The 20105-nt window shown below is 46.7% G+C and overlaps 1 protein-coding gene across 2 annotated transcripts in view; it reads left to right on the forward strand.

Moving 5' to 3' along the window:
* obscnb (obscurin, cytoskeletal calmodulin and titin-interacting RhoGEF b) overlaps positions 1–20105 on the forward strand; it is a 73835-nt gene that overhangs the window by 39978 nt on the left and 13752 nt on the right. The window contains exons 49-86 of one of the 2 annotated variants that reach the window (XM_087811833.1): positions 204–470; positions 1203–1472; positions 2547–2813; positions 2870–3148; positions 3376–3633; positions 3818–4084; positions 4200–4472; positions 5459–5725; positions 5837–6112; positions 6177–6449; positions 6525–6815; positions 6913–8220; positions 8282–8563; positions 8653–8734; positions 8791–8912; positions 8969–9166; positions 9428–9460; positions 9520–9618; positions 9882–10100; positions 10163–10193; positions 10260–10300; positions 10424–10522; positions 11470–11526; positions 12031–12170; positions 12377–12577; positions 12633–12709; positions 14179–14349; positions 14429–14588; positions 14642–14752; positions 14962–15126; positions 15457–15615; positions 16061–16238; positions 16305–16418; positions 16644–16811; positions 16870–16972; positions 17826–17955; positions 18054–18126; positions 18184–18226. In XM_087811833.1, the coding sequence (XP_087667959.1) occupies positions 204–470; positions 1203–1472; positions 2547–2813; positions 2870–3148; positions 3376–3633; positions 3818–4084; positions 4200–4472; positions 5459–5725; positions 5837–6112; positions 6177–6449; positions 6525–6815; positions 6913–8220; positions 8282–8563; positions 8653–8734; positions 8791–8912; positions 8969–9166; positions 9428–9460; positions 9520–9618; positions 9882–10100; positions 10163–10193; positions 10260–10300; positions 10424–10522; positions 11470–11526; positions 12031–12170; positions 12377–12577; positions 12633–12709; positions 14179–14349; positions 14429–14588; positions 14642–14752; positions 14962–15126; positions 15457–15615; positions 16061–16238; positions 16305–16418; positions 16644–16811; positions 16870–16972; positions 17826–17955; positions 18054–18126; positions 18184–18226 (7552 nt within the window). The other variant, XM_087811834.1, reaches the window with a different exon arrangement.

Here is a 20105-nt window from a genome sequence, read left to right on the forward strand (position 1 = left end):
AAACATGACAAAACATTCTTGTTTTTCTGACACTGATACAAAACATAAGGTTTTCAAACCTGAGCTCACCTGTTCTCACCTGTGCCCACCTGAGCTCACCTGTTCTCACCTGTGCCCACCTGTGCTCACCTGTGCTCACCTGTTCTCACCTGTGCTCACCTGTGCTCACCTGTGCTCACCTGGTTGTCATGGTTTCTCAACAGCTCAGCCCGTGAGCTTCAAGTCTGAGCTGCAGAGTGTCACGAGGGACTCGGGGGCCACGGCTACTTTCTGCTGTGAGACCTCCAGGTCGGGGGCCAGTGTGGTCTGGCGTCACGGAGAGGAGCTGCTGGAAAGCAGCAGCAAGTACCAGCTGAAACAGGAGGGGGCTCAGGTGCAGCTGCTGGTCTATAAGCTGCAGGCGTCTGACGCCGGACAGTACTCGTGTGACACCGGCAGCCACAAGACCTCGGCGACCCTCACTGTGCAGGGTAGGACCTCTGACCTCTGACCTTCTCCCTGCATGACGACCCTCCCGACTCTCTAGCGCCACCTGGTGGTCTTTCTTTGAAGTGATTCACACACTTGTGTTCGAGCACCTCCTTATTAACACACACTCCATGAAGTTCATCACGTCAGAACATTTAATGATGAAGCTTTGAAACAATGTTTAAAGCATTTAATGGTTGTTTTTTGATAATTGAAATAAATGATAATTTATTTTTAAATAACTGGATAATAATTTTAAAATGAATTTAATTATTTTAACTCACAGAGTTGATATTGTAGTTTATATATTTCACAAAATGTTTTTTCTAAATTCAATATTTTTGATTTGAAAGTCTTTTTAATTCTATATAAATGTTGTTATAATGGAGTCTCCAGACTAAACCAACAGAGCTCAGAGCTGCTGATCATGTGATGCTTATGTTGTCACATGATCAGCAGCTCTGAGCTCTGTGTTTCAAATGTAAAAACATTGAATTAAGAAAATGTATTTTTAAATGTTTGGACTTAGAAAATCAAACTCTGTTTATTTATTGTTTTATTCATTTAGAAAATATTTTTTATTCAATATTAAAAAACGATTTGAACTTTTAATATAGAATGTATTAAATAATATAACGTTTAAATCAGTAAAAGGTTCCATCATGTAAATGTTCTGACGACAAACAAACCTTCGCTCTGGAGCTCCAAACTGAACGTCCTCCTGATGTCATCAGAGCTGGACGTGAACATCGTGAAGTTCCTGGAGAGCTGTGTGGTGAGCGAAGGAGACGACGTGCTCTTCGAGTGCCTGGTGTCGCGCGAGGACGCGACCTTGACCCAGTGGAAGCTGCAGGACGTTCCTCTGCAGAACAACCAGATGAACGTGATCAGGGTCGACGGCAGGAAACACTCGCTCACGCTTCACGGCGTCACCGCCGCCGACGCCGGCACCGTCACCTTCGCCGTCGGCAACAACACGTCCACGGCCTCGCTCACCGTCAGAGGTCAGTCTGTGAGTGACGGCTGTCAATCACTGCCAAGATCCTCCGAGAGGTTTGAGGCCCTCAGTGCGACTAACAGTACATTTGACTTTTGAACAAGAAAGAGATTTGATTCATAAGTTTGTTGATTTATATCTTATTTCAAACAGAAAGTATTACTATTGGATGAAGTAATTATTCATGTTTTAAACATGAAATGATCTTTTTCCTATTTTCTCTTTGTTGCTGGAGTTTTTATCCTTTTCTCTTGAACCTTCTCTCCTCGTTGTGGCCCCTTGAGTGACATCTGTCATTGTTGGAGTCAGTTTGAGCATCAACTTGTTTTGTGTTTCAAAACAAATCCATCTTCACATCATCAAGTTGTTTTGTCGTGAGTCTCGTCATCAAGTCGTACTGATGGACGTGAGTCACATGACCTGTGACTCACTCTCTGGTCTTGAACGTTCTCTAGATCTTTGAGAAGAGACTCAGGAACTGCATCTTCACTGTTTCCTCTTGAGACGACGAAGGTTCTTGTCGTCCTTCTAAAGATGATTCTTCTTCATTTATCGTGTCTTCGGGTCACGGGTTTAGATTCTGAAACGACTTTAGTTTTTTACTTGTTGAAGGATCGACTTTTATTTGATCTTGTAAACTCAACATACAAAGTGTCGTCTCTCAGCTCCCATAATGCTTTGCTGCCCAGTCAACCATAACTGTCCGTGACTTTGTACGAGTCAAACACAGCGTTGTATCGACCAATCAGCCGTCACTAAATAGATCAGTGTGTAGAAATGCATCATGGGAGTTCAGTGTTTTGTTGGCACCATAAGTAAGGTGTGTGACGTCATTAGTGTCTGCAGTAAGTTCTGTGGTTGAAGTTTGTTGAAATAAATCATGTTTGTAACAAATAGAACAAAGTTATTGATCCTGAAGCTTCAAAGATCCTTAAACATGAAGAGAATATTGTGAATCATCTGTTGGTGTCTGAGCTGGTGAACCTGAGACGTCACTAGTGTTGAAACCATTGAATCATTTCAGACTTGATTGACAGATGTCGGTGAAAGTGTCACTCAGTTCATCATGATTCTCTGACAGCTGCACCAGTTCTGTTCAAGAAGAGCCTTGAGGGTCAGGAGGTCACCGAAGGAGACCCGGTCACGCTGACCTGCGAGACCACCAGCCCTGACTGCTCGGTGACCTGGTGGAAAGGCTCGGAGAAGATCTCTCCCGGAGCTCACGTCTCCGTGGAGCAGCGAGGAAGCTGCCACTCTCTCGTCATTCGCGCCGTAACCACGCGAGACGCCGGCGAGTATTCCTGCGACAGCGGCGCCGAGAAGAGCGCGGCCGCGGTGACCGTGAAAGGTAACAGCGTCGTCCTGGTCTGTGAGCGTCAGAAACATCTGGACTCGTCTCCTCAGAGCGCGTCCGCATCACCAGGGAGCTCTGCGACGTCAGCGTGGCCACCGGGCAGGACGCCGTCTTCGAGGTGGAGCTGTCGCACGCCGGCGTGACCGCAGGGCAGTGGTGGCTCGCCGACAACCTGCTGCAGAACAACGACTTGAACCAGATGAGCGGCGCCGGCAGAGTCCACCGCCTGGTCCTGAAGATGGTGACCACGGACGAGTCGGGCGACGTGGCCTTCGTGGTGGGCGAGGAGAAGACGGTGGCGTGTCTGTCGGTGCAAGAACCACCTCAAGGTAAAGATCCTGGAGAGGCTGGTTCCTGCTGCTGGGACAGTTGGTCCTGATGCTGACCTTGAAGCCTCCTCAGGTCACAGTCGTTGAGGTCGTCATGAGAGTCACTGAAGTCATCAATCATTGTCTAGCAGCTGTAACTCTCATTAGCTCTTACCAGTGACGAGTCATGAACTAGTTAGTTGAGCATTAGTTAGACTTCTCTTAAGTGTTGGGTTCTTCATCCACAGTGCTGTTTGTTGAGAAGCCTCGTGACACGCAGGCGCTGGAGGGCGAGAGTGTGACTCTGGCCTGCTCCGTGTCGGATCCCAAGGCCAGCGTCACTTGGACCAGGAACCATAAACCCATCAAAGCAGGTCTGAAGTACGACCTGAGGGACGATGGTGCGAGTCACCAGCTGCGGATCCACAACCTGACCCTGGAAGACTCCGGAGAGTACGGCTGTGACACTGGAGACGCTCAGTGTGACGTCACCCTGACGGTGGAAGGTAAAGATCTGGACTCGAGGACCAGAAGTGGTTTGTGTCTCTTGTGTCAAACATCATGAGCTTCTGCCTCCTGGAGCATCAAGGACGGATCAGTCTTGGACTGACGTCGTGGATCAGGAAGATTTCAATGAATATCTGGAATAAATCTTCCCCTCGGTCTGATTCTACTGATCATCTCCACCAGGTTCCCCCGTGTTCTTCACAAAAGAGCTGAGCAACCAGGACGCCTCAGAGGGGGACCATGTTGTCCTCCACTGTGAGCTGTCCAAGGCTGGCGCTCACGTTGAGTGGAGAAAGGGAGGCATCGTCCTCCAGTCCGGTAAGAAGTTCAGGACGTCGCAGGAAGGTTGCGCTCGAGAGCTCTTGATCCAGAACCTGGATCTTGAAGACAGCGGCTACTACACCTGTGACGCGGGAGACCAGCTGACCACGGCCTCTGTCGCCGTGCAAGGTATTCTTTACTGCGGTGGAGATGGTTCGGTCTCGCAATGATGTCGTTGTTAAACATCCATGATGCTCCTGTGTTTGAAGGACAAACATCTCAGTGTCGTTTGTTTATCTTCCAGCTAAAGAAGTCTTCGTTGTTTCTGCTCTTAAGTCCGTTGATGTGTTTGTCGGGGAGCCGGCAACCTTCTCCTGCCAGTTGTCGGGCTCGCCGCCCGGCCCAGTCCAGTGGTGGCTGGACGGCACTTTGCTTGAGAACGGTGTGTTTAGCGAGATCAGCCGGAGCTCAGGTCACGTGTTCTCGCTCACGCTGAAGAACCTGGAGACGCACGACTCCGGCAGTGTCGTGTTCAATGCTGGTCCTCTGACCTCCGCAGCCAAGCTTTTAGTCAAAGGTATTTGATGTGGACTTCAGTCCAGCTGCTGATGTGTTGAAGGTTTAACAACAGGTTTAACAACATGTTAACCACATGTTTAACCACATGTTAACAACATGTTAACAACATGCAACATTCATCGACGAGGGAAAGAGTTTTGTTGACGTTGATCATGAAGTCACTGATGGAATGTTTGAGTTGAACCGTTAATATGCATGAGACCAATAACACTTCATTAATAACCTGCTTTGATTCAAAGACCTGAGAACATCTCAAGATGAAGGTGAAGAGACTGATGAAGGGATGAAGAACGTTAGGGAGGAAGAAAACTGAAATAAACGAGAAGTTGTCAGAGAAGATGATGGACAGTCAGTGAGTGACCAGGAGGGTCGAGAACATCTGAGGGACCAGGAGGACGTTCGTGTTGGAGACACATGTGGAGCGAGAAAGAGACAGAAGTGAAGGTGTGAATAGGATGAAGATGGAGGTTGATTTGCTCCTCAACGTTGGTAACCATCTCAAAAAAATGAACAAGATTTTTGGTCAAAATGTTCAACGTTCAGGAACCATTTGAACGAAACCTCCCATCAAAACTCAAGGCTGAGCTCTGAAACTGAAGCTTCATGGATCTTCATCAGAACCTTCATAGTTTTAACTGCTAGTAAAAGAGTTTGTTCAATTGATCACATGGTTTTTCTACTGATGATGGTTGTGACGCGTCTCTGGTTTGAAGATCTTAAACTTCTCCTGCTGCTCCATCTCCTCTGGTCCCTTAACGACTTGACTAATCCCATGATCCTGCACCTAACTAGTGTAGCTCTAACCAGTAGTTAGTTTGACTATTCCACCTGATGGCTGGGCTTTTCTCTCCCTAAAAGAATATAGTCTCAAACTATTATGGGATGTAATATCTGGAGCTAATGAAAAAGCCCATAAGTCACGTGGCATGACCTTCACGTGTTTGCGTGTCTCAGCCGTGACTTGACGTTATGATCCTGCCTCAGATCCCACGGTCGAGGTGGTGAATGACATGAAGGACCTTCGGGTCGCTGAGAACCAACCGGCCGAGTTCATCTGCCAGTTCTCGAGGCCGGTGCAGGCCGAGTGGAAGAAGGACGGTGGGCCGCTGACGCCTGACGGTCAGAGGGTTGTAGTGGAGCAGGACTGGAGCGTGGCTCGGTTGTTCATTAGCTGCGTGTCCGCGGCTGACGCAGGCACTTACTCCTGTCACGCTCAGCAGACGTGTGCGCTCGCGTCACTACACGTGTCAGGTGAGCTCTGCCTCACCTGGACGAAGAGCCTCACCCTCTAGAAGCATCATTGTCTCTGAGTTACGTTCCTTAGAGGTTCCTTCTTGCTCATGAGTGTTTGTTTGCTCACAGCTAAACCCGTCAACATCGTCCAGGGCCTGGAGGACGCAGAGACCTTCCATGGAGGAGAAGCTCTGTTTGAATGTTCCCTCTCGCGCCCGGAGAGCAAGGACTGCGGCTGGTTGATGGACGGCAAACCGGTGAAGGAATCCCCCAACGTTGAGATCGTGATGTTTGAAAGTGGACGTCGTCACCTTCTCCTGCTGAAGGATCTCAGTATCCAGGACAGTTGCAGCGTGACCTTCAAAGCAGGCGCCGCCTCCACGTCCGCCAAACTCTCCGTCAAACGTAAGATGTTTCTTCGGTGTCTTTGGTTCCACGACCATCACTGAGATCTTCACTCTCACCTCAGGCTGGCAGCTGGACGTCGTCAAACCTCTGGAGGATAAAGTGGTTGCCGTGGGCGACAAGGTGGAATTCAGCGTCAAGCTCACTGAGCCAGTTCCGGAAACAGAGGTGGCCTGGTACTCCAATGGAGTGGAGCTCAAACCCTCTGACCTCTGGTCCATGAGGGCTGACGGAGCTTCTTATCACCTCACCCTGAAGAAGACGCCACTGCTGCCCCAGCAGGAGATCACGTTTGCAGCCAGAGACGCTCTCTCTCTGGCCAAGCTCTCCACCATCAGTGAGTAGACCAGCAGTTCTCTTATAATGGGATCCATCTCGAGTTCATGGCCTCCATGAACCTTTTTCTTCTCAGCTGTCCCGGACCCTCCTGAAGACCCAGAGGTCCTCAGTAAAACTCAGAGGTCTGTCAACCTGTCTTGGTTCACACCCTTGCATGACGGTGGAAGTCCAATACTGGGCTACCGTGTGGAGCTGAGGCTGGTGGACACGGCCCTCTGGCTTCCCTGCCACACTGAGCTGGTCTGCAGCACAGAGTTTGTGGTGGAGAACTTGTCCCCGGGCAGCAGCTACAGGTTCAGGGTGGCAGCCGTCAACAGAGCAGGGGCAGGAGAGCCTGTGGAGCTTCCACACACTGTGCAAGTCGGTGAGTAGGATCCGTTCAACCTTCAGTTTGGAACGTCTGCTTACTTTCATGACTCGGTGAAGATGAACTTAAAGTTTGAACTCATTTCATTCTGCAGATCCACTGGTGAAAGACGAACCCCTGATCCAGCCGAGTCTGCCCCCAGAAGCTGCAGAAGACAGTGACCTCCATGAGTTATGGGAGGCCTCGACCAAGAAGAGGCGCATGAGTCGAGAGCCGACGCTCGACTCCATCTCCGAGCAGCCGGAGGTCCCCGGGAAACAGACCAAGAAACCAGCGGAAGAGAAGGTTTCCACAAAGGAAACGGAGGTGAAAGTATCTGAGCGCGAGCAGAGCCTGGTCAAGAACCAGACCAGGACCAGCTTCATGTCCAGCTCTGAGGACGAGGCTGGAGGACCAACACTCGTGTCGTACCTGAAGAAGAGCAGCAAAACTGCCGCCACAGTGACCAGTGAAACCGTCTCCAGCGAGACTTCTGCCACCGACAGGTTCTTCGCTCACTTCCAGATGTCCGAGCAGAAAACTGAAGTGAAAGCTGCTGCCGTCCACACAGAGACCAAACAGCAGGTCCAAGTGGAAACCAACATCCTGGAGATCAGTCAGGAAGATGAACCTGGACTCAGAGATGCTGCTGTGAAGATCCAGGCGGCGTTCAAGGGCTACAAGGCTCGTAAGGACATGCGTCCGCTCTTCAAAGGTGTGTTCAAAGACCAGACGAAGGAACCGAACGGCACCATACACCTGGAGTGTGTGGTGGACGGGAAACCTGAGAAGGTCACGTGGTCCAAGGACGGGGAGCCTCTGTTAGACGGCAAGCACCACCATATTGACATCTACAACGATGGCACCTGCTCACTGGTCATCACTGCCATCACCACCAAGGACACTGGCAGCTACACCTGTGAGGTCACCAACAAGTTTGGGGTCGCGTCTCACAGCGCGAAGGTGACGGTGGGATCGGTGAGGGACTCTGGGCGGAGACCTCTCACCGTGGGCTACAGCGCCGACAGCGAGCCTGAGAGCTCGTCGGGCAGTGAGATGGATGAAACTCTGAGGCAGGCGAGCCGACGTCTGCGGCGCCTCTTACGCACTCGTCTCCCGCCGGACGTGGAGGAAGAACCTTTCCTCAGCGCCGACGAAGGAGACCTGCATCCTCCGGACCCTCACTCCTACCGTGAGGACGAGCAGTTCATCTACATCCGCTTCGACACACGGGCCGATGCTGACGTGGCGTCCAAGAGGTTCCAGGAGATGTTCACGGTGCACGGCGTTCCGGTGGAGACCACCATTATGGAGGCGGGGCCTCTGAAGGTGGAGCTTCGCATCAGGAAGATGGGCTACACTCAGGACGGCACTCAGACGCCCACAGAAGATCGACAGCCGTTCTTCCCAGATCAGACTCAAGGTGAGAAACATCACATCATCTGCAAACATCTTCATGTTGTGTCAACGACTTGTGTCTCCAGCCGCCCCCGTCTTCCTGACGGAGCTCCAGAGTCAGGACGTGCCCGATGGATACCCGGTCAGCTTCGACTGCGTGGTCATCGGCAAGCCTTGTCCGAGCGTCCGGTGGTACAAGGACGGGAAAGTGTTGGAGGAGAACGACCACTACATGATCAACGAGGACCAGGAGGGCTGTCACCAGCTCATCATCACCACCGTGCTGCCGGCAGACATGGGCGTGTATCGCTGCACGGCCGAGAACAGCAGCGGCATCGCCGCCACCAAGGCCGAGCTCAGAGTGGACAGTAAGTTCTGTAGACCCGTCGTTGGTCTGAAGTCCAGAGTGCTCAGTGAAGTCCTCAGATGAAGGTTGAATATGTGGTCTTTCTTCTAGTGTCCTGCAGCTCTGACTACGACACTGCTGCTGATGCCACGGAAACGTCGTCGTACATCAGTGCCAAGGGATACCTGTCCAGGTAAAGATGCCGGTGTGTTTCGAGACGGTTGATGTGCTCATCATGGATGTCTTCAGGGAGACTGAGACCTTCGAGTCCGTGGCTGAAGATGATCAGCTACCACAGGTGGTGGAGGAACTCCATGATGTTCACGCAAGTCCAGGCTCTCCGTTTGCCAAGATGCAGCTGAGGGTGAAAGGTCGGTCCAGTCGTTCGACTCGTTGTGCGACGCCTCGTAACCGTTGACGCTCGCAGGTTTTCCTAAGCCCCGGGTCTACTGGTTCAAGGACGGGGTCCCTCTGAGGCCTTCAAAGAGGGTGCAGCTGCTGGCCAAGCAGGATATTCACGGGGTGGAGGTCCTGGAGGTGAAGAAGGAGGACATGGGCGAGTACTCGGCCTACATCAGTAACTCGGCGGGTTCAGCGTATTCTTCAGCTCGACTCATGGTTCTGAGTAAGTCTGGCTCTGATGGAATCATTTTGTTCTCGACATGTTCTTGACATGTTCTTGACATGTTCTTGACATGTTCTTGTGATGTTCTCGACATGTTCTCGACATGTTCTCGACATGTTCTCGACATGTTCTCGACATGTTCTTGACATGTTCTCGACATGTTCTCGACATGTTCTCGACATGTTCTCGACATGTTCTCGACATGTTCTCGACATGTTCTCGACATGTTCTCGACATGTTCTTGACATGTTCTTGCTGCAGACCCCGGAGAGATGATGCCTCAAGACCAGCGAGGTGAGTGTGTCTCGTCCTGAGGGGTTGATCTTCTTTAACCTTCTCAACCATCACGCCAGACTCTAAGGTTCCTCTGGTGCCTCCTCGCTTCCTGGAGAGGTTCAGCAACAGGACGGTGAAACAAGGAGCCAGCATCACGTTGACAGTCCGAGTCGAAGGTTTGTCCTGATGGTTGACCGACCTCGTCACTGACCTCTTCACTGACCTCCTCACTGACCTCCTCACTGACCTCCTCACTGACCTCCTCACTGACCTCGTCACTGACCTCTTCACTGACCTCTTCACTGACCTCCTCACTGACCTCGTCACTGACCTCCTCACTGACCTCCTCACTGACCTCCTCACTGACCTCGTCACTGACCTCTTCACTGACCTCTTCACTGACCTCCTCACTGACCTCCTCACTGTTGTCCTCTCGCAGGTTCTCCTGCTCCCATGGTGTCCTGGCTGAAGGAGGAGTCGCCGGAGGACGTCCTGTGGATCAAACCTGACACCAAGGGCTTCAAGGTGGCGAGCTCTGGACGCCAGCACAGCCTGATCCTCATGGACGTGGGCCGTGAGTACAGTGGTGCCTACACCTGCATCGCCACCAACAGAGGCGGACAGTCCATCTGCACGGCTCACCTGGAGGTGGACGCAGGTACGACGACATGGATTCGAGGAAAGATCTCGTCTCTCATGGTGTTTCTCTTTGTCCATCAGCTCCACTGAAGAAGGAGGTGAAACCGTCAGAGTAAGAATCGACACATCGTGAATATTTGAATCGTTCTTGGATCCTTGATTTATCTTCTGGTCACAGAGTTCTGGGCATCACTGTCAGTCCTCCTGAAGACACACGAGGTGAGAAGAAGTTTTCAATGTCATGTTTTTGAACATGTCTTCGTGGTTCAAGTATTTGTCCCAAACATCAAAGTTCATGATAGTTGAGAACCTTCTTGTCAAGTCAACCATCTTCTCCCTCAGAGGCCAGAGCGTCGTACCTCGGCGAGGTGGGATCCGAGGAGTTCCTCATGAAGCTCACGTCCCAGATCACGGAGATGGTGTCGGCCAAGATGACTCAGGGTGAGTCGGTCTCATGTTGACCTTCAGCCCAGAGTTAAGAACGTAGCCATTAACACGTTGATCTCGCGAGTCTTAACTTCATCCTCATCGTGCACTAACACCTGATGCTTTGTTCTCTTGCAGGAAAAGCTGTCACAGGTGATTTGAGACGCTTGTGAATGTTTGTGCTCGAGGATCAGTAGTTCTTTATGTTCTTCATCCTTCCAGCACTTTGTTCTTCTTCGAAGAATCTGTTGTTTTCACGCGTTTGAACGTTTGTGAGACGAAGAGAATCGTTTTTGTAGAAGATGCTGCACGACTGAGATGCTGCATGATGAGTGTTTGTGCCTCAAAGCTTCTTGTTGCTTCACATCATCTTCATCATCATCTTCATCATCATCATCATCATCATCATCATCTTCATCATCATCATCATCTTCATTATCTTCTTCATCATCATCATCATCTTCATCATCTTCATCATCATCATCATCTTCATCATCTTCATCATCATCATCATCATCATCATCATCATCATCTTCATCATCTTCTTCATCATCATCATCATCATCTTCATCATCATCATCTTCATCTTCATCATCTTCTTCATCATCATCATCTTCATCATCTTCATCTTCATCTTCAACATAATCATCATCATCATCATCTTCATCTTCATCATCTTCATCTTCATCATCATCTTCATCATAATCTTCATCATCATCTTCATTATAATCATCATCTTCATCATCATCATCATCTTCATCATCATCTTCATCATCATCATCTTCATCATCTTCATCATCATCATCTTCTTCATCTTCATCATAATCTTCATCAGCATCTTCATTATAATCATCATCTTCATCATCATCTTCATCTTCATCATCATCATCATCATCATCATCTTCATCTTCATCATCATCTTCAGACTCTTGTTAATGTTGCTCACGTCATGTGTCGTTCAGACAGTCTTCAGAACTATCAAGTGCTCCAGTGGATGAAATCTTGGCCCAAACACTCCAGTATGTATTTCCAGCTTCAGCTCTAGATCTGGAGGAAACACTTGTGATGATCAAACCTAGAAGCTTCGTCATGTTATTCCAACAAACATCTCCACTGACAGAAGTTGATCACATTTGTCTCTTATTTGATTTAAATAAATCAATATTTGTATTATTCATATATTAACAAATATTGAAATATTATAAGCTTTATTTATTTTTTTGTATTTAAATATCTTTATTTTACACTCGTTTATTTAAGTCACTTTATTAATTTTTTTGTTTGTAAAATAAACCAATAGATGTAATAGAAACACCTCAGGTTATATATATTTATACATACATTTAAATATACACATATAAATATGTATTTATTTATATATATATAGATATATAAATATATCTTTTTATATCTATAAATCTATATATCTTTGAAATCTCACCTCCGCTGGCGTGATGTGCGTCTGCATGTCTTCGACCCTCATCCCTGGTCAAGGTCGTCCTTCATTCTTCTCGTCTCTGCAGCTTCTCTACGAGTTCCAGGCGTCGACAGCGACGACGAGACCAAGACTCCGTCGCCGTCGCCTCATCAAGGTCGTTCTCGTCCGCCGTCACTCATCGCCGACTCGTCGTCCGAGTCCGACGAGGGAGACGCCAGAGGAGAGGTGATCACATCTGACCTTTGACCTAAATCACTCTCACTCCCTCTCATAGAACTCAGTGTATCAGCTGCAGCTGTACAGAAGTATTATATCAGTGGAGTTTATCTAAATATTGTAGTTTTTTAAACCTTCAATTACGATTGAATAGTTTCAGTCGTTTGTCACCAGTTCTGATCCGAGGATGATTGACAGCAGCTTGTGTGTCTCAGATGTTCGACATCTACGTCGCGACCGCCGACTTCAACCCGACCGAGGTCAGCAAAGAGTCCGTGTCTCTGAAGGAGGGTCAGTACGTGGAGGTTCTGGACTCGGCTCATCCCTTGAAGTGGTTGGTCCGGACCAAACCCACCAAGACCACGCCGTCCCGACAGGGCTGGGTGTCGCCCGCCTACCTGGACAAGAAGCTGAAGGTGGCGCTGAAGGTTCCTCAGCAGGTCCAGCAGATGCTAACCTTGTGTTCCTCAGATCTCCACGGACGCCGGAGAACTTCCTGAGACCAGTTCAGAGGAGGTTTCAGAAGGAGAGTACAAGAGGAAGCTGTTGTGAGTCCACTGTCTTCAGATGACCTGGATCACCTGTCCTGTCTCTTACCTGTTCATCTCTCTCACCTGTTCATCTCTCACCTGTCCTGTCTTTACCTGTTCATCTCTCACCTGTCCTGTCTTTACCTGTTCATCTCTCACCTGTCCTCTCTCTAACCGGTCCTGCTACTCACCTGTTCCTCTCTCACCTGTCCTGTCTTTTACCTGTTCATCTCTCACCTGTCCTGTCTCTTACCTGTTCATCTCTCACCTGTCCTCTCTCTAACCGGTCCTGCTACTCACCTGTTCCTCTCTCACCTGTCCTGTCTTTACCTGTTCATCTCTCACCTGTCCTCTCTCTAACCGGTCCTGCTACTCACCTGTTCCTCTCTCACCTGTCCTGTCTTTTACCTGTTCATCTCTCACCTGTCCTGTCTCTTACCTGTTCATCTCTCACCTGTTCTCTCTCTAACCGGTCCTGCTACTCACCTGTTCCTCTCTCACCTGTCCTGTCTCTTACCTGTTCATCTCTCACCTGTCCTCTCTCTAACCGGTCCTGCTACTCACCTGTTACTCTCTCACCTGTCCTGTCTTTTACCTGTTCATCTCTCACCTGTCCTCTCTCTAACCGGTCCTGCTACTCACCTGTTACTCTCTCACCTGTCCTGTCTTTTACCTGTTCATCTCTCACCTGTCCTGTCTTTACCTGTTCATCTCTCACCTGTCCTCTCTCTAACCGGTCCTGCTACTCACCTGTTCCTCTCTCACCTGTCCTGTCTTTTACCTGTTCATCTCTCACCTGTCCTGTCTCTTACCTGTTCATCTCTCACCTGTCCTCTCTCTAACCGGTCCTGCTACTCACCTGTTCATCTCTCACCTGTCCTGTCTTTTACCTGTTCATCTCTCACCTGTCCTGTCTCTTACCTGTTCATCTCTCACCTGTCCTGTCTCTTACCTGTTCATCTCTCACCTGTCCTCTCTCTAACCGGTCCTGCTACTCACCTGTTACTCTCTCACCTGTCCTGTCTTTTACCTGTTCATCTCTCACCTGTTCTGTCTTTACCTGTTCATCTCTCACCTGTCCTCTCTCTAACCGGTCCTGCTACTCACCTGTTCCTCTCTCACCTGTCCTGTCTTTTACCTGTTCATCTCTCACCTGTCCTGTCTTTTAGCTGTTCATCTCTCACCTGTCCTCTCTCTAACCGGTCCTGCTACTCACCTGTTCATCTCTCACCTTTCCTGTCTCTCACCTGTTCATCTCTCACCTTTCCTGTCTCTCACCTGTTCCTCTCTCTAACCGGTCCTGCTACTCACCTGTTCCTCTCTCACCTGTCCTGTCTTTTACCTGTTCATCTCTCTCCTGTCCTGTCTTTTACCTGTTCATCTCTCACCTGTCCTCCTCTCTCTAACCGGTCCTGCTACTCACCTGTTCATCTCTCACCTGTCCTGTCTTTTACCTGTTCATCTCTCACCTGTTCCCCTCTCTCCAGCCAACTGATCCAGGACCTGATCAACAGTGAATCAGAGTTCGTCAAAGAGATGGATTTCTTCACCTCTCATCACCTGAAACATGCAGACTCACCTGAGGCTCCACCTGACGTCAGCAGCTCCAGAGAAGCTGTTTTCAGGAACATCGACGACATCAAGACGTTCCACAGCAGGTGAGACTCCACTCACCTGAGACTCGACTCACCTGAGCCTCACCTGAGCCTCACCTGAGCCTCACCTGGTTGTTGTCAGCTCGTTCCTGCCGAAGCTGAGCGAGTGCGACACGGACGACGACGTGGCCTTGTGTTTCCTGAAGAACAAGGGCGGCTTCGAGAAGTACCTTCAGTACCTGGTGGGTCAGGGTCAGGCGGAGGCGGCGCTGAGTGACAAGAGCGTCCATCACTTCTTCAAGGTAACCTCTGATCACCTGGTCCAGGTGAGACTCTGACGCTGACGTGTCTGCAGGAGTACACGGAGAAGGTCGGCTCTGACCCGGGAGCTCCACCCGTGAGGAGCATCAACGTCTACGTGCAGCAGCCGCTGGACAGAATCAACAAGTACAAGGCCGTCGTCAAGGTAACGACCTCATCGAATTCAATTCTATTTTGAATCATTCGATTAAAAATATGACGATCATGTGACAGATTAGTCTGGAGACTCTATTATAATTGTAAATAAAATATAAAACTTTATTTAAAAAGATTCAATGATTAAAAAAGTTCTGTAATGAATCTCTGAATATAGTGAAGTTGTTCAACATGAGTTGTGACACCTGTCACTCACAGGAGTTGATCCGCAACAAGGCCCGCAACGGTCAGAACTGTGTTCTGCTGGAAGAAGCCTATGCTATGGTGACGGCTCTGCCTCAGCGCTCGGAGAACTCTCACCACGTGTCCATGATCCACAACTACCCTGCCACCCTGGAGGTCCTGGGCGAGCCCATCAGACAGGTGAGTCCTCAGCACAGGTGAGTCCTCAGCACAGGTGAGTCCTCAGGACAGGTTAGGGTTAGGGTTGGACAGGTGAGTCCTCAGCACAGGTTAGTCCTCAGGACAGGTGAGTCCTCAGTACAGGTGAGTCCTCAGCACAGGTGAGTCCTCAGCACAGGTTAGGGTTGGACAGGTGAGTCCTCAGTACAGGTGAGTCCTCAGCACAGGTGAGTCCTCAGCACAGGTTAGGGTTGGACAGGTGAGTCCTCAGGACAAGTTAGGGTTAGGGTTGGACAGGTGAGCTCCTGCGAGGACAAAACTAACTCTCTCTCTCTCTCTCGCTCGCTCCAGGGACCGTTCCAAGTGTGGGAGGGGGCGCCAGGTATACGATCGTCCTCTAGGGGGCACCATCGCCACGTGTTCCTCTTCAAGAACTACTGCATCATCTGTAAATCCAAGAGAGACTCGAACACAGACACTCAGACCTACGTGTTCAAGAACATGATGAAGGTAAACACCTGGTTTACTTGTTTATTTGTTTATGTTTATTGACTTGTGTTTATTTATTTATGTTTATTAACTTTGTTTATTTAGTTGTCTTTGTGTAATAATGTATTTATATTTATATGTTTCTGTATACTTATTTATGTAGTTGTTTTTATTTACTTTATTTGTTTTTATATACTAATGTTTTTATTAAACTATTTAATTCCTTTTTTAAATGTAATTGTTTGTGTTTATTTACTTGTGTTTATTTAGTTGTTTTTATGTGAATTTATTTTGCTGTAATTTACTCGTATATTCAGTTGTGTTCATTTATTTATGATTATTTGTTTGTGTTAATTAACTCATTTTTATTTATTATGTTTATTTAATTGTTTCTATTTACTTGTGTTTATTTGCTGATTTTGTTTATTTATATTGATGTAATTTTGAACCTGGTTTGTGGCTGCAGCTGAACAACATCGACGTGAACGAGACAGTAGAGGGCGACGATCGCGCCTTCGAGATCTGGCACGAGCGCGAGGACTCGGTGAGGAAGTACACGCTCCAGGCCCGGACCGTCACCATCAAGAACTCCTGGCTGAGGGACCTGAGGGAGCTTCAGCAGAGGTTCAGTTCTCCAGCCTGGAGTGAGTCTCGAGCCTCAGGAGCAGAACCTGCTGCTGCTGGTCCCTCACCTCACCTGTCCTCCTCAGGTGCGCCGGACTTCGAGGAGATCCTGGCGAACTGCAGCGCGGAGCTGGGCCAGACCGTCAAACTGGCCTGCAGGGTCAGCGGGGTCCCTAAGCCTGTGGTCACATGGTACAAGGGTGAGTCATGTGACTCCAGAACCAGATCTGATGAAGATCCTTCAACGTTTGCTTTTATCTCTTTGATCCAAACATTTATTTTCTATTCGTTCATAAAAAGTTGCTTCAGTGGAAGAAAAACATTTAAAGTGTTTTTAGTTTAGATGTTTATTTTGAAGCAACTTTGACCGAAGAAGAAACTTAAGAAGCTTCTTAACCTCCTGCTTCATGAGTCTCTGCTCACAGACGGACGAGTCGTTCCCGCCGACCCGCACCACATCATCATCGAGGATCCAGATGGTTCCTGCACGCTGATCCTGGACAACATGTCGGCCCACGACTCGGGTCAGTACATGTGCTTCGCCAGCAGCTCGGCCGGGAACGCCAGCACTCTGGGCAAGATCACGGTTCAAGGTGAGTCTGCGGGCGAAGAGGAGAGTGCGGCGCGGCTGACGACTGCTTGTTCCTCCAGTTCCTCCGCGGTTCGTCAACAAGATGCGAAACGTTACGCTGGTGTCGGGAGAAGAAGCTCGATTTACCTGCGCCGTCCAGAGCGCTCCGAGTCCCAAGATCAGGTACGACTCATGACTCACTCAGGTGTGACTCGTGACTCACTCAGGTGTGACTCTTGTGACTCATGACTCACTCAGGTGCGACTCATGACTCACTCAGGTGCGACTCATGACTCACTCAGGTGTGACTCGTGACTCATGACACACTTAGATACGACTCATGACTCATGACACACTCAGGTGTGACTCTTGTGACTCATGACACACTTAGATACGACTCTTGTGACTCATGACACACTTAGATACGACTCGTGACTCATGACACACTTAGATACGACTCGTGACTCATGACTCACTCAGGTGTGACTCTTGTGACTCATGACACACTTAGATACGACTCGTGACTCATGACACACTTAGATACGACTCATGACTCATGACACACTCAGGTGTGACTCTCGTGACTCATGACACACTCAGGTGTGACTCTTGTGACTCATGACACACTTAGATACGACTCGTGACTCATGACACACTTAGATACGACTCATGACTCATGACATACTCAGGTGTGACTCTTGTGACTCATGACACACTTAGATACGACTCGTGACTCATGACACACTTAGATACGACTCATGACTCATGACACACTCAGGTGTGACTCTTGTGACTCATGACACACTTAGATACGACTCGTGACTCATGACACACTTAGATACGACTCGTGACTCATGACACACTTAGATACGACTCGTGACTCATGACACACTTAGATACGACTCGTGACTCATGACACACTCAGGTGTGACTCTTGTGACTCATGACACACTTAGATACGACTCGTGACTCATGACTCACTCAGGTGTGACTCGTGTGACTCATGACTCACTCAGGTGTGACTCGTGTGACTCAGGTGGTTCAAGGACGGTCGACTCCTGAGTGACCAGGAAAAGTTTCAAACCTACAGTGAGTTAAGAAGCGGAGTTCTAGTTCTAGTGATCAAGAACACCAGCGACAGAGACCTGGGACACTACGAGTGTGAGGTGAGTCACTGATCAAGTATTGATCAAGTATTGATCAAGTATTGATCAAGTATTGATGATCTGGAGTTAGAACCACTGACTCACGACTCTCTCCTCAGTTGTCCAACCGTCTGGGCAGCAGCAGGTGTGGAGCCGACCTGGTGGTTTCTGGAGCTTCTGTGACTGTTGAAGGTAAACATTGAAGTCTTTGACAAGAACTTGATTCTAACTTGATGTTTTGATTTGAAGTGAACGAGCAAGAGATGAAGATGCCGAGAAAAACCATCATCATGTGAGTAACTTTGGTTTGTAACGTAGTATTAATGTTGAAAACATCATAAAAGTAACTTCAGTTTGTTATGTAGTATTAATGTTGAAAACATCATAATAGTAACTTTAGTTTGTAACGTAGTATTAATGTTGAAAACATCATAAAAGAAACTTCAGTTTGTTATGTAGTATTAATGTTGAAAACATCATGATAGTAACTTTAGTTTGTTACGTAGTATTAATGTTGAAAACATCATAATAGTAACTTTAGTTTGTTACGTAGTATTAATGTTGAAAACATCATGATAGTAACTTTGGTTTGTAACGTAGTATTAATGTTGAAAACATCATGATAGTAACTTTAGTTTGTTACGTAGTATTAATGTTGAAAACATCATGATAGTAACTTTGGTTTGTAACGTAGTATTAATGTTGAAAACATCATAATAGTAACTTTGGTTTGTAACGTAGTATTAATGTTGAAAAAATCATGATAGTAACTTTGGTTTGTAACGTAGTATTAATGTTGAAAACATCATAATAGTAACTTTGGTTTGTAACGTAGTATTAATGTTGAAAACATCATGATAGTAACTTTGGTTTGTTACGTAGTATTAATGTTAAAAACATCATAAAAGTAACTTTGGTTTGTTACGTAGTATTAATGTTGAAACATAATAGTAACTTTAGTTTGTAACGTAGTATTAATGTTGAAAACATCATAAAAGTAACTTTGGTTTGTTACGTAGTATTAATGTTAAAAACATCATAAAAGTAACTTTGGTTTGTTACGTAGTATTAATGTTGAAAACATAATAGTAACTTTAGTTTGTAACGTAGTATTAATGTTGAAAACATCATAAAAGTAACTTTGGTTTGTTACGTAGTATTAATGTTGAAAACATCATAATAGTAACTTTGGTTTGTTACGGAGTATTAATGTTGAAAAAATCACAATAGTAACTTCAGTTTGTTACGTAGTATTAATGTTGAAAACATCATAATAGTAACTTTAGTTTGTAACGTAGTATTAATGTTGAAAACATCATAAAAGAAACTTCAGTTTGTTATGTAGTATTAATGTTGAAAACATCATGATAGTAACTTTAGTTTGTTACGTAGTATTAATGTTGAAAACATCATAATAGTAACTTTAGTTTGTTACGTAGTATTAATGTTGAAAACATCATGATAGTAACTTTGGTTTGTAACGTAGTATTAATGTTGAAAACATCATGATAGTAACTTTAGTTTGTTACGTAGTATTAATGTTGAAAACATCATGATAGTAACTTTGGTTTGTAACGTAGTATTAATGTTGAAAACATCATAATAGTAACTTTGGTTTGTAACGTAGTATTAATGTTGAAAAAATCATGATAGTAACTTTGGTTTGTAACGTAGTATTAATGTTGAAAACATCATAATAGTAACTTTGGTTTGTAACGTAGTATTAATGTTGAAAACATCATGATAGTAACTTTGGTTTGTTACGTAGTATTAATGTTAAAAACATCATAAAAGTAACTTTGGTTTGTTACGTAGTATTAATGTTGAAACATAATAGTAACTTTAGTTTGTAACGTAGTATTAATGTTGAAAACATCATAAAAGTAACTTTGGTTTGTTACGTAGTATTAATGTTAAAAACATCATAAAAGTAACTTTGGTTTGTTACGTAGTATTAATGTTGAAAACATAATAGTAACTTTAGTTTGTAACGTAGTATTAATGTTGAAAACATCATAAAAGTAACTTTGGTTTGTTACGTAGTATTAATGTTGAAAACATCATAATAGTAACTTTGGTTTGTTACGGAGTATTAATGTTGAAAACAACATAATAGTAACTTTGATTTTTAACGTAGTATTAATGTTGAAAACATAATAGTAACTTTGGTT

The sequence above is a fragment of the Callionymus lyra genome, chromosome 16, assembly GCF_982586985.1.
Source record: "Callionymus lyra chromosome 16, fCalLyr1.hap1.1, whole genome shotgun sequence".
Classification (NCBI taxonomy): Eukaryota; Metazoa; Chordata; class Actinopteri; order Syngnathiformes; family Callionymidae; genus Callionymus; species Callionymus lyra.